Raw genomic sequence first — 13824 nt, 5'->3', positions numbered from 1 at the left:
TTCTCCTCCTCTGGATGTTGGTTAACAAAGCTCCCATTGGAGGTCACCAGTTTATGCTCTTATTGTATCCCTTCTTCACCACTGACTTGCTGGCTAAATGGGAGTTTATCACTTAACTTTTTGGTACCTCTCTTTTTATAGCTGCAAAATGAAGCTGGGCTGGCAAGTGGAGACAAAAAAATGAGGGTGCTGAGCTTCTTGGGAAAATAATAATGTGCAGATGGATATTACATTTCTAGCAGGCAGGGTAAGATATATAGCAATCTGCAAATCTGGTGTTAATGACATTTAAATTAACTCCTCTTCGGGGAAGAACGGAAATGATAATGATAATTAATATTGGATAAGTGCTTCTGAGTCTAGAAGACATTTTTATATTCACTATCTCACACTTGATCCTTAGTAAAACTTGGGAAGACTTGTATAATAGGCATCACTTTTACCTCTATTAACAAGACAGGGGACCAATACTCTGAAAAGCCAAGTGACTTGTCCAAGGTCATCCAGGGAGTGAGAGAGGCAATGGTCAAAGCCAGGTCTTTTAATTTCAAGTTTGATGTCTTTTCTACTTCTTCTATTCCCTGCCCTGTTTTTCCTAACTCAATCCATCATCTAACTGGTCATCAAAGGAAGATTTTAAATCTGCACTATGGAGAACAAGCACAAAGGATAAGAGGGCCCAGAGACAGTCTATACTCACTTATTCTATCGAACTAATCTAACTTAGATACGTCCTATTCCAGCTTATCCAGCCTATTCAATTCTAATTCAGCAAAGGGCAGGTTCCTTTTTTTTTTTTTTTCTTAAAGATTTTATTCATTTGAGAGAGAGAGAGAGAAATAGCAAAAGGGAGCACACTTGGTGGGGGCAGGGAGAGAAGCAGGCTCCCTGCAGAGCAAGGAGCCCAATGCGGAGCCCAACCCAGGACTCCCGGATCATGACCTGAGCTAAAGGCAGACCTTCAACTCAGTGAGCCACCCAGGTGCCCAAAGAGCAGGCTCCTTAGGGGTGCTGGAGACAGGGGAACATGAACCATCTCATTCACAAATGGGGCTGGCTACTCATTGGGGAGAATTTTATTATTAGGAAAGGAGAATGAGACCTCAGGTTACTGTAACATATAACCAAAGGATGGTTAATCTTTTTTTAAATTAAGTTATTTCCTTGAGAGAAAGAGAGAGTGCATGTGCGCCAGCCGGGGGAGGAGCAGAGAGGGAGGGAGAAAGAATCTCAAGTCAACTCTGCGCTGAGCATGGAGCCCAATGTAGGGCTCAATCCCACGACCCTGAGATCACAACCTGAGCCAAAATCAAGATTCAAACACTCAACCAACTGAGCTACCCCGGCACCCCAAGGGCAGTTAATCTTTAAAAAAAAAAAAATGATTTCACCTGAGAAAAATTTATCTTCTTTGTCACAGTCTAGCAAAACTATTCTAGACAGACCAAACCAACCTAGAATATCTCATCCCCACCACCTGCATTTTCATTAGGACATCACACCTGTCAGTCCATATAAGGGCAGGTGTGTGATGGCTGTTGTAGTTTCCGATTCAACCCAAAGAGAATAGCCCATCTGTAGGCCCTGCCGAGGCTGTGGCCCTAATCTGTTCCTCAACCATCTGGTGACCATGTTCTGACCCTGAGCACTGGCCACAGGTGACTGGAAGAAGAGAGGGCAGTCAGCCTCGGGAGGAAGAAGGCAAGACGGTGGGCACTGGAGAAGTCCCACTGCTACAAGGTCAAAAGGAGAGCCTGGTCCCAGAGAGCCTCCTGCTTGTGTGCACCCCAAAAGTGAAGGCCCATTAGTACAGGTAGACTGAGCGTGTTTATCCCTTAAACCCAAAAACCACAATTATCACACTGATCAATATACAGAATAAAAACTACCTCACATTACAAACTAAAACAAATTCCGCAAAAATATAAGAAAATATAAGTAAATGTCTGTCCAACTATGAAAACCAAAACACCAAGATCATCAAAGGCAGCAATCATTACAGAACCCATAAAATTGAGGACATACACACCTACCACACAGCAATGTCATATAACTGAAAGGTAAATGATAAATTCACTAAAAGTTCACTTTCCTTACTATGTAAGAAGTTTTTAAACAGTCAGGAGTTTCTGAAATACAAAAATACCAATAGAAAAATGGACACAAACACACAATTCACAAATGAATGGGTCCTGGCTAAAATAAGTACATAGTGACCTCAGCTATCAAGTATCAAGTATGGAGGGGTACAGACTAGGTCATTAAGAGAGGCTGTCTTTAGGTTGGGAGTTGTGGATAATTTTTACTTTCTTTGTTTATATTTGGATTCTAGAGTTTTTGTACAATGAACATGGACAATTTTGGTAAGCAGTTATTAAAGTAAAAAACTAAGTTCAGAACACTGTGGGAAATGTGAATTATGGAAACAACCTCTTCCCCCTCAAGGAATTTTTCCTAGTGCTACAGGCATCTCTGGTTAATGGCTTCCAAGTAATTTACCACTAGCATTGTTTAGGAAATACAATAAGATGAGAAGAATGGATTCTTAAAAAGCTTATGACACATCATGAAAAACCTAGAAAAAATCCATTACTTATTTAATTTTTTGATACAAAAAAAGAGTCATTTTCTCGAACAGTCTGATTTATATTTATGCAGAAATTCCCTTATAAAACTAATTCTGTCAGTAAGGGTGCAAAGTTAATGCATAGTCAAATTGTTAAGTAGTTTATTTCTTCTAAAAACAGAAGGTCTGAAATGTTTCTTTATATATTCTTTTGATCTTTCCTAAAATAAAATGTAGCTCTATCCCCCCCCCCTTTTTTTTTACCACAACTTTTAAATCTACAAGTAAGGTTCTCTTTTGTACAAAATTATTTTACGGTTGTTATTTAGCTACATTTTCATCTGCTTCCTCGGACAGAAATTCAGTGTGATAAAGGATTTCTGAGATCATTTGATACCCTCCCCCCTTGACTGAGATGAGGGCTAAGGCCCACAGAGGTTCAATTATGACAGCCAAGCTAAAAATAACCCCGGCTAGCATAGTTTATTGCTTCTTTAGACCCATTCTCTTTTCAATTTTATACTCATAAACGAGCAGAATTCTTTACCATCACACAGTAGTTTGACTCGCGTGTTCAGTTTAGTGTTAAACAGCGTCTCCCGTCAGGACATGCCAGTGATGGTCCCCCGAGCGGATGCTATAGTGAGGGCCCACCACACAGGGCCTGGTGACTGGGGTAGGTCTGCAGAACCTTGACACTACTGTCACAGTTTGGCCACAACCCCAATGGAGCATGAGGCAGAGAATTCAAATATCTTAATTATATATCCACTTTCAGGCAGCACTGGTGTACTACATGCCATTTTTAATTAAAAAAAAAAAAAATCAAAGACTTTTACAGCAAGAAAGAAAGAAATTTAGAATTTGGGGCTTTCTTCTGAATAGCAAAGAATCCAAGTGCACCATTAAGGTGCAGAATGGATACATCTTTAAAAAGGAGGCTCTGTTTGAATTACATTTTTTTTTAGGTCACCAGGGTAACCTTCAGTACCCCTGATCTGGTAGACTATAAGCTCCTTGAAGGCAGACTACAAGCTCCACTTTCTTATTTCTTCTTTGTTTCCCCAGTGCTCACCAGAGCTCCTGGCATAGAGTCAGCACTCAGAAATTATGTTCAAGTGTGATGGTAAGAACAGATGGGAAGGATCTCCAGAAGGTAGGAGTGCCTGTAACCAATGCTCTATGAGCTAATAGCTCTGTGCTGACCCTGAAATGTCCCAGATATATACGGAGTTCTATTTACACAATAAAGTTATTACTTTGTAAAGTAATTACTTTGGTGATTACTGGCTATTTGCTCTAATAAAGAAATAATAAAAATAATAATTTTTAATTTCCCAAAGGCCCTAGAGCTTTACATCTGAGGAGGAACCTGGGTTTGTAAATATGAAAGACAATATTGTTGAAATGGAATATAACTGAATGTAATCAAAATTTACTTTATGCTTTTCATATTTCTCAGGAAAAAAGGCAAGGGAGAACAAACACTGGGAGACAAAACAAAAGGTAAAAACCCTCAGAAAGACTTCCCAGCTCCATTCCTAGCAATAGGTCAAACACTGAGGCTACAAGGGCCTCGAGATTTCTTATGAGAAACTGTAGTAAGAAAAATACAGTGACTCATCTCATAATAATGCCCTTTCTTCCCAAAGTACACATCACAATTCCCACATCCCTGGCACATGGGCACTCGGTGCAGAGTTATTGCAACATGGAGCATCTCCCTGCACCAACGCCCCTCGGTGGGCGACAGAAATGCTGGGGTAACAGACCTCCCTGGTGCAGGGGGAGGGCATTAGGGGGTGGCATGGCTGCACCCGTTCTGCCCTCCAAAGGAGGGAGATCACTCCCTTTGTAGTGCCTGATCGGGAACAGCGGTTCTTTTGTGCGGCCACCTTTAAGAACCAGAGAGCTGAGTGCAGCTGGCTTCCTTCTATACAGGCTGAAAGATTCCCCTGGCAGAGCAGTTCTGAATAGGCACTCCCAGATTTCCTAACCAACTGTCATTCAGACACTGAGGAACCAAAAAGAAAAAGGAAAAAAGGAAGAAGAAAGAAGAAAGAAGAAGAAAGAAGAAAGAAGAAAGAAGAAAGAAGAAGAAGAAGGAAAAGGAATCTGCTCCTTGAGGCACAAGCAAGGTGCCCAGGCTGTTGCTTGGGTACTGGCTCACTCCCACCTCACTTCTGCGGCCATGGAAGACGAGTTCAGTAAATACTTACAGGCAAATCACTGATGTTTATTGACAAAAACGCATCTCCAATACAGCTATTTAGGAAGCCAATTTCCCAGACCTTGCCCAGTCAGACATTCCTGGACAATAACTATGAACGGAAATGAGATGGATCCTGCCCTTTGTCGAGTATCAATGTAAAGTGATAAAGAAGTCAGAGCTTTCCAGAAGTTCAAGGAATACGCACACAAGAACCAGATATCACTGGCTTTGGGCATCTGAAGTATATAACAAGGAGTATGCACACATTCTCTCAGACAGAAGGCAATTCTGGGAAGGAAGGATGGCTTACTGATCCTCAAATGGCTGAGACAGGTGGGCTCTGCAGAGGTCAAACATCAGTGGGGTGAAAGCTCCAGGGCACCTAGGGTGGAAGGCCCATGTTCTTGGCTTGATGGGCAATCTGCAGGAGGGCCCTTTGCTAGGCCTGGATATTTCACTGTTTCTAGGGACAACAAGCTTAAGGAAGTGGTGGACTGGAGGCATGAAAGGAGAAAGGGGTGTACAGAGCCTGTGTCCAGGCAGGGAGCTGGTCAGTGGCGCTCTGTGTTAGCTGACTCGCGGGTGCACGTCTGGGAAAGTGTGTGTACGTGCAGGCACAGAGGCGCGGAAGAAGAGCAGCTGAAGAGACAGAGACCGAGCACATCTAAAGAGAGTCACGGAAAACAATGAAAGATCCTCATGATATAAACTCTGATAGTGTTATCACCAGAAGTCAGAACATACCGAAGATAAGAAAACTGAACTGGCTTATGTAAAAGGCTCAGGCTAGTCAACTGTTCAGAATGAAAATTCTTAGCATGTAGGAAGTCCTCCAGATTACAGGATTTATATGACAGCAGCTATAGAAAACTCAGATCTGTATAAAGACCAGTGCCCCTAGGGAGGATAATATTTCATTTGTATTGAAATGTTTTAATTCACCCTTAATAATTTAAGATATTAAGTATTAATATTACATATCATACAAGCAATGACACTTCCTGGTACAGTTAATTGTTGTTTTCTTAATCACTGCTCTGAGAATCAAGTTGTATTATAGTTGTTTGCCAACAGCATTACTACTTTGGTATTTTTTAATTTACTAAGACAACGCTAACATCCTGGGAACATTTCAAAGAATACACTTTTAATATTTTTCACCAGATTTGCTTCATTTATGCCATTTAATTGATAGATGAAGAAATAAGGGTCTCACTGGCTTTCCCAAAGGACTCATCTGCTCCAAACAAAAGCTTCTCTGCTCTTTACTTTTCCTAGGTCCCTATTCACCCTTCTAGTCTCTATGAATTTATTTAAGATGAGGTAAGAAGCTGCTTTTAGACCATGCGGGCCAAATTTCACATTTCACATGGATTAAAAAATAATAAACATAAGGAGTAATCTAATAGTTCCATAAATTATTTTAGAAGCATAATAATCATGTCACACTTCATGTCCAGCCTTCATGTCTGCTAGATTTTTTTCCTCTTTGTTAAAGCTCAAGTAATATATCTAAAAATATGAAAAAAAGTTTGCACAGAGGTAAGTTCAGATAGATAGGACTGTGGCTGCAGCAAGACATACACAAACACACACACACAAACCCCAAGTAGGTTCTTTCAAGTGTATACGTTGAGCTTACAAGACAAAGCTGTAAGCTACAATATTATGGGTGAGTTTTCTGTATCTATGGAACTGCATCGAGAACTCCAATAAACACAAATGAAACAGGACCTGATGAAGCTTAAGACTAAGCCTGAGAAAAGAGACAGAAAACAAGCCCTATCAGCAAAGAAACAAGACACTGGGGAAAAGTACTGATTCTCATGAAAATGTCAGTGATTCACCATGGAATAAAATTCAAAAGCCATTGACCCCAATGAAAGCTTCCAGTGGAAACATGTGGATTTTGCTTCATTTCCCTGAAAGATTTTGCTTTATCTCATTTGAATATTATCATAATCATCATCAGTTTTTGTGATATGTTGCTTTCTCAGTTAAAATTGACGTGGAAAAGATATGGTTGATCAAACTAAATTTTCAAGGGGTTTTCAGGAAAAAAAAAAAAAGCAAACAAATTAAAACCCATCAGTTAATATTATCATGCAATAGGTAGGACATTTTTAGTCCCTTAAAACATGCATTGGGTCCCTATCCCAATGCTGGATAGCCAAATGATAACTGAAGACAATACTTTTTTCGATTTTTACAGTAAGCTGTCACTTAAGCAGATTTATTTATAGAATGTTTTTGTACATACCAATTCTTCATTCTGACTTGCCAAAAGATCACAATTCAATGAAAGCTGACTTACACAGACCACAAATCTGTCAGGAAATACGCAGAGCTCTGCACAAAATGAAGAAAATCAAGTTACTAAAGGCATCAAAAATCTATGCAGAGGAATGCTTGGTCCCAGATTTTTCAGTTATAGTTACAAGCATGTATGTATAAGCCACATGTCTCTTCTCCTCCTCTCCTTTCAGTGTTTGCAATCAGTAGGGCGGGGCAAGCACAGAGCTCTGGGGAGCACCCAGGAGGTTGCAAATTGGTCCACCTGAGCCCCTGGACCATTATATTACATCCCATGAAACCCCCAGGCAGGGCCCTTGCAGCCCTCCCCCTGTATCAGTTTGCTATTGTCTGACCAGAACTCACATTTGGGAAATAGGATCAACGTTCTCTAATGAGTGCGTGGATTTATACAGGAAGAGGAAGAATAGGAGATAAAATCTGAAAACTCGTTGACGTTCTTACTAATCACTTTACTTATCATCTCTTTGGTCAACTGGTCTTAGATCAGTCCCCTAAACTAGAGGGCAAATTCCCAATCTGAATCAGGCTATGAAAATAGCAGTGTCATTAATAGGAATAATAATGAGGAAATAGTAAAATACGCGATAGCAAAGATGATATAATTACACTATACTCACACTAATCTATCATCTTCTTAAAGCAAAACCACTGACTTCCAGATGGAGAAGGCTGAAGGAATCACAGAACTGGATGCCCCAACATTCAATGAAAAAAAGAATATAAAGTGGTAAATGCCATCTGTATCTTTCCTCCTCTCTCATCTGTCTATCCATCCACATTCACTTACGCAGCCTCCACCTGCCTCTGGAGTGATGTTTAGCTGATGCTAACAGTGTATATTCTACGTGGGAGGTGAGGATCTTCTCCCTTCTTTATACTTGGTTGTATTGCTCTAATATTTCTATAATACACATGGATCATACTCGTAAAAAAGCCATTTTTCTAAAAGAAAAAGCTTCCCTCTTAGATGACCAATATTTTTAAAGAGGGATGGTATGAATCAGATAAGTGAAGCCTTTTACATACATTGTTCATTTCCAACAGTGGATGACGATGTGAGGGACTGACTAAGGAAAAAGTGCCTCTTGAGCCTGGTACACTAGGAGCCAAGTGCGAAGGTGCTGATTACAGAGACACAACTTAACGCAGTTAACACCATACCACCTGGCTAGGTTAAATTACACCAAAGGCCTAATGAGTTGATATTCTAGTAACAGCCATCTCTTTACCTCTCCCCTAGACCACTGCTGTGTCCTTGGTGATCACTCTTCCCTATTCTGTTTCATCCTACTCAGTGCAAGCAGGTCACCAGTTCTAAAAAAAAAAAAAAAACCAGCTCCACTTATCCTGCTCAAAACCCCATTCTGGCTCCTCAGTATCTACCATATGACCTGCAAATTTCAAAGCCCTCCCTGAGTGGGACCTAACCTGTCATTCTGGTCTTACCCCCACTCGTCCTCCTCATATAGAAATCCCCATTTCAGAAGGCCAGAGTGTGTGGGAATTTTGACCTCTCATGGATGCTCTACCTGGTTAGAAGACTAGGGATGAATTTTGAAAAGCCAAATAAATAAATAAATAAATAAATAAAAGTCATTAACATTTATTAATTCTTTTTTTTTTTAAGATTAGTTATTTAGTTATTTATTTGACAGACAGAGAGAGGGAGGGAAAGAAAGAGTACAAGCAGGGGGAGCAGCAGAGGGAGGAGGAGAGCAGGCTCCCCACTGAACAGGGAGCCTGATGCTTGGCTGATCCCAGGACCCCTGGATCACGACCTGAGCTGAAGGCAATGCTTAACTGACCGAGCCACCCAGGCACCCTTATTCATTAATTGTCAAAATTTCTTTTTTAAAAAAATTATTTATTTATTTGAGAGAGAGAGAGAGAGAGAGACTGCGCGCATGCAAGAGTAGGGGGAGGGGCAGAGGGAAAGGGAGAGGGAGAAGCAGACTCCCCGCTGAGCGCAGAGCCCAACACAGGGCTCAATCCCAGGACCCCAAAATCATGACCTGAGCTGAAGTCAGATGCTTAATCAACTGAGCCACCCTGGCCCCCCAATTCTTAAAATTTCTTAATGAGATAAGTGGTAAGTAGTCTGCTTCTCACTTTCAGGAAGGGGGAACTGAGCCACAGAATTCATTATCTGCCCCCTGCCCAAAACCTAACATTGAAATAAAACTCAGTAGATCGGAATTCAAATTCAAAATGATCAGTTCTATCCAATAATTCCTCTGATTTGTCCTTTCATTTCTTCCTCTGAAAAATAAGAATGCTAGAATGATGAATTTTGAACATTTTGGGGCCAGGTACTGTATAAACAGAAAGCAACTTCTGTATACCTTTTCTTTGCTTAGGTCATAACTGAGATTTTTATTATTTTAATACTTAAATAAAGTAAAGATTTAGGCAGTAACAATCTCTGCCATACAAGGTAGCTAGTCTTCATTTTAACAGACAGATACAAGGTTAACTGGCTTCTTTTACTAAGAGAACTGAACAAAGTGGAAAGCCCCATTAAGAGACCAATATATCTGAGTGACACTTAAAGTTTAAAAAGTGCAGATCATTGTTAAGATTCCAAAAGCAAATCTCCATACAGTTTATTTTCAAAGTCCCTGTTTCATATCTTATATATTAAAATCATCCAAGAAGTTCAGTTAGATTTTCTTTCCAATATTCAGATCAGCTTGGAGAATTGTCATTAGCATCTGACTTTATTGTTGTTGGCTGGACGTGTTTGACATCATTTCCCCAGTGGACTTCTTGACTTGGGGAAATGAGGAGGGAAGCTGGCCTTGTCACACACCTAAGAAAGGCTCTGACAGCTCTGGGCTGGGAAAGCATTTTCTCGTGTACACACTTGTTCTGTATCCCAGGGACTTGGTGTGCACAGACAAAGATGAAGTGATTCATAGTTTAACTTCCTGTCAAATCATTCTGGAAGCTCAACGAAAGTGCTGAGATGCAGCAGGAGAGTGAAGCATAATGTGGCTCAGCTCACAGTTCTCAGACAGGCAGTAAATCAGTGAAAATTGAGAAACAAAATAAAAAATCACAAATGTTTAGAAATATTCTTAATTAGTACTTCCATTACACAAAGGCAATGAAGCAAGTTGGAATCTTCATTCCTTAATTTTCATTCCTTCTCTAGAGCAAGTTAATAGTACCTGACAACTCAAGAAATCATTTTCTTACCAGTACTCTGTGAACTCCTGAAACAGTGAAGGCGTATCCCTCTCTTGAGGAAATAGGCTGTGATTTGAAAGCCATAACCTGTAAAGTCAAAGAGGACATCATTAGACTAAAAGCTTGTTTGCCACTAACTCTCACAAGCCTCCCAGTGCCTACTACATAGTATATGTTCAATAATTATTTAGCAAATGAAAGAATAAAAAGAATCAATAGAGGGAGAGGAAGGGGTAAACATTACAATCTAAGCTCTTCTAGCCTGGCCAAAGCACCTGGCTGGGATGGTCTCCAGTCCCTGAAGTAGATCAGTTACTTTATCGGTACAATGAATTCAACAAGAATTCTCTACCCAGTAAGGTTATCATTCCAAATTGAAGGAGAGATTAAGAGCTTTCCAGATAAGCAAAAGGTAAAGGATTCATCACCACTAAACTGGCCCTATAAGAAATGCTAATGGGCCTTCTTTAAGCCAAAGAGAAATGGCACTATTAATTATAACCAAATATATATATTTGGGTATAAAATATTAAAAATATATATTTGGTTATAATTATTATATATTACATATTGATAAGTAATATATATTATATATATTCACATATACATATATATGAATTAAAGTAAAAAAATCTCACTAGAAAAGGAAAATATATAACAAACGTAGTGCACAAGTGCTCCTAAAGCAAGCATGAAAGTTAAAAGAAAAAGGTAGTAAAATTCCCTCAAATTACAATAATTAGTTAAGGGCAGCATAAAATAAAAAGATGTAAAATGTGGGGCGCCTGGGTGGCACAGCGGTTAAGCGCCTGCCTTCGGCTCAGGGCGTGATCCCGGCGTTATGGGATCAAGCCCCACATCAGGCTCTTCCGCTATGAGCCTGCTTCTTCCTCTCCCACTCCCCCTCCTTGTGTTTCCTCTCTCGCTGGCTGTCTCTATCTCTGTCGAATAAATAAATAAAATCTTTAAAAAAAAAAAAAAAGATGTAAAATGTGTCATCAAAAAATATAAAACATGGGGGAGGGGTAATAAGGTAAGCTTTGGAATGTATTTAAAATTTAGTTGCTATCAACCTAAAACAAACTGCTATTTACATATGATATTTTATGTGAACCTCATGGTAACCCACAAGGGAAAAAATATATAGTAAATACACAAAAGAAACTGAGAAAGGAAGTTAAACGTAACACTAAAGAAAGCCATCAAACCACAAAGAAAGAGAGAAAGAGAAGAAAGGAACGGAGAGAACTACAAAAACAAGAAAATAATGAAGAAAATGGCAATTAAGTATATACTTATGTATAATTATTTTAAATGTAAATGGTCTAGAATCGCCAGTCAAAAGGCACAGAGTGCAAAATGGATAAAAGAAACAAGACCCATCTATATGCTGCCTACAAGATATTCACTTTCAGAAGTAAGAACACACAGATTAAAAGTGAAGGGATAGAAAAAGATATTCCCAGCAATGGAAATGAAAAGAATGCTGAAGTAGCTATACTCATATCAAACAAAATAAACTTTAAAACAAAGACTGTAATCAAAAACAAAAGAGGGCATTAGATAAAGAGGCCGATCCAACAAGAAAATAAAACATTTATAAATATATATATGCACCAGACAGAAGAGCACCAAAATATATAAAGCAAATATGAACAGACTTAAAGGGAGAAATTGAAAGCAATACAGTAATACTAGGAGAGTATAATACCCCACTTTCATCAATGGATAAATCATCCAGATGACAACAACAACACAATATAGAAACATCAGCTTTAAACACATTAGACCAGATAGACTTCACAGATATATACAAAGCATTCAATACAAAAGCAGAATACACATTTTTCTCAAGTGCACAGGAAATGTACTCCAGTTTGGATCACAAGTTGGGCCACTAAGTAAGTCTCAATAATTTCAAGAAAAGTGAAATCATATCAAGCATCTCTTTCAAGCACAATGGTATGAAACTAACAATTAATTAGAAGAAAATGGAAAAAAATCATGAAAACATGGAAATTAAACAACATGCTACTGAACAACCAATGGGTCACTGAAGAAAACAAAAGAGAAATAAAAAAAAGTATCCATAGACAAGTAAAAATAAAAATAGGACATAACAAAATATAGAGGATGCAGCAAAAGCAGTTCTATGAGGGAAGTTCATAGCGATACAGGCCTACTTCAAGAAACAAGAAAAATCTCAAATAAAAAATCTAATTTTACACCTAAAGGAATCAGGAAATAAGAACAAACAAGGCCCAAAAATTAACAGAAGAAAGGAAATAATGACCTGAAGAGAAAGAGAAACTAAAAACGCAATAGAAAAAAAAAAAAAATGACATGAAGAGTTAGCTCTTTGAAAAGATAAACAAATTTGACAAACACTTAGCTAAACTAAGAGAGAAGGAGAAAGAGAGAGAGAGAATTCGAATAAAATCAGAAAGATGAGAAGTTATAACCAATACCATAGAAATACAAAGGATCGTAAGAGACTATGATGAAAAATGACACACCAAAAAACTGAACAACCTAGAAGAAATGAATAAATTCCTAGAAACCTACAATCTTCCAAGATTGAATAATAAGGAAATAAAAATCTAAACAGACCAGTAAGGAGATTGAAACAGTAATCAAAAACCTCCCAACAACAAAAGTCCAGATGGCTTCCCTGGAGAACTCTACCAAACATTCAAAGAAGATTTAACACCTATCCTTTTCAAACTCTTCCAAAAATTGAAGAGGATGGAAAGCTTCCAATCACTTTTTACAAGGCTAGCATTACCCTGATACTGAAACCAGACAAGGGCACCACAAAAAAAGAAAATTAAAAGCCAATATCCTTGATGAACATAGATCCAAAAATCCACAACAAATATTAGCAAAACAAATCCAACAATACATTAAGCGAATCATACTCCATGATCAAGTGCAATTTATTCCAGCGATGCCAGGATGGTTCAACATCTGCAAATCAATCAATACTGCACATCACATTAACAAAATGAAAGATAAAAATCACATGATCATCTCAACAGATGCAAGAAAAATAATCTAACAAAATTCAACATCCATTTATGATAAAAAACTCTCAACAAAGTGGGTATGGAGGAAATATACTTCAATGTAATAAAGGCCTTATATGACAACCATACCTAACATCATACTTAATGGTGAAAAGCTGAAAGTTCTAAGATCAGGAACAAGACAAGGATGCCCACTCTCACCACTTTTATTCAAAAGTAGTATTAGAAGTCCTAGCCACAAACATTAGGCAAGAAAAAGAAATAAAAGGCATCCATACCGGAAAAGAGGTAAAACTGTCACTACTTGCAGATGACATAATACCATGTGTAGAAAACTGTAAAGCACACACACACACACACACACACACACACACACAAAACCACCCCCCTCCCCAAAAAAACCTGTTAGAATAAATGAATTCAGTCAAGTTGCAGGATACAAAACCAACACACAGAAATCTGTAGTATTTCTATACACTAATAACAAAACATTAGAAAGAGAAGTTTAGAAAACA

The 13824-nt window shown here is 38.6% G+C and overlaps 1 protein-coding gene across 1 annotated transcript in view; it reads right to left on the bottom strand.

The window, feature by feature from the left end:
* SLX4IP (SLX4 interacting protein) overlaps positions 1–13824 on the bottom strand; it is a 186635-nt gene that overhangs the window by 15088 nt on the left and 157723 nt on the right. The window contains exons 5-6 of the mRNA XM_045809037.2: positions 10293–10370; positions 7039–7127 (exon numbers count right to left, since the gene is read on the bottom strand). Of these exons, the coding sequence (XP_045664993.2) occupies positions 7039–7127; positions 10293–10370 (167 nt within the window). The remainder of the gene's footprint in view (positions 1–7038; positions 7128–10292; positions 10371–13824) is intronic.

This window comes from Ursus americanus, chromosome 22, assembly GCF_024610735.1.
Source record: "Ursus americanus isolate L20-20 chromosome 22, mUrsAme1.1.p, whole genome shotgun sequence".
Classification (NCBI taxonomy): domain Eukaryota; kingdom Metazoa; phylum Chordata; class Mammalia; order Carnivora; family Ursidae; genus Ursus; species Ursus americanus.
Note: the sequence above shows the minus strand (reverse complement) of the source record. Positions and strands in the feature narration are given on the sequence as shown.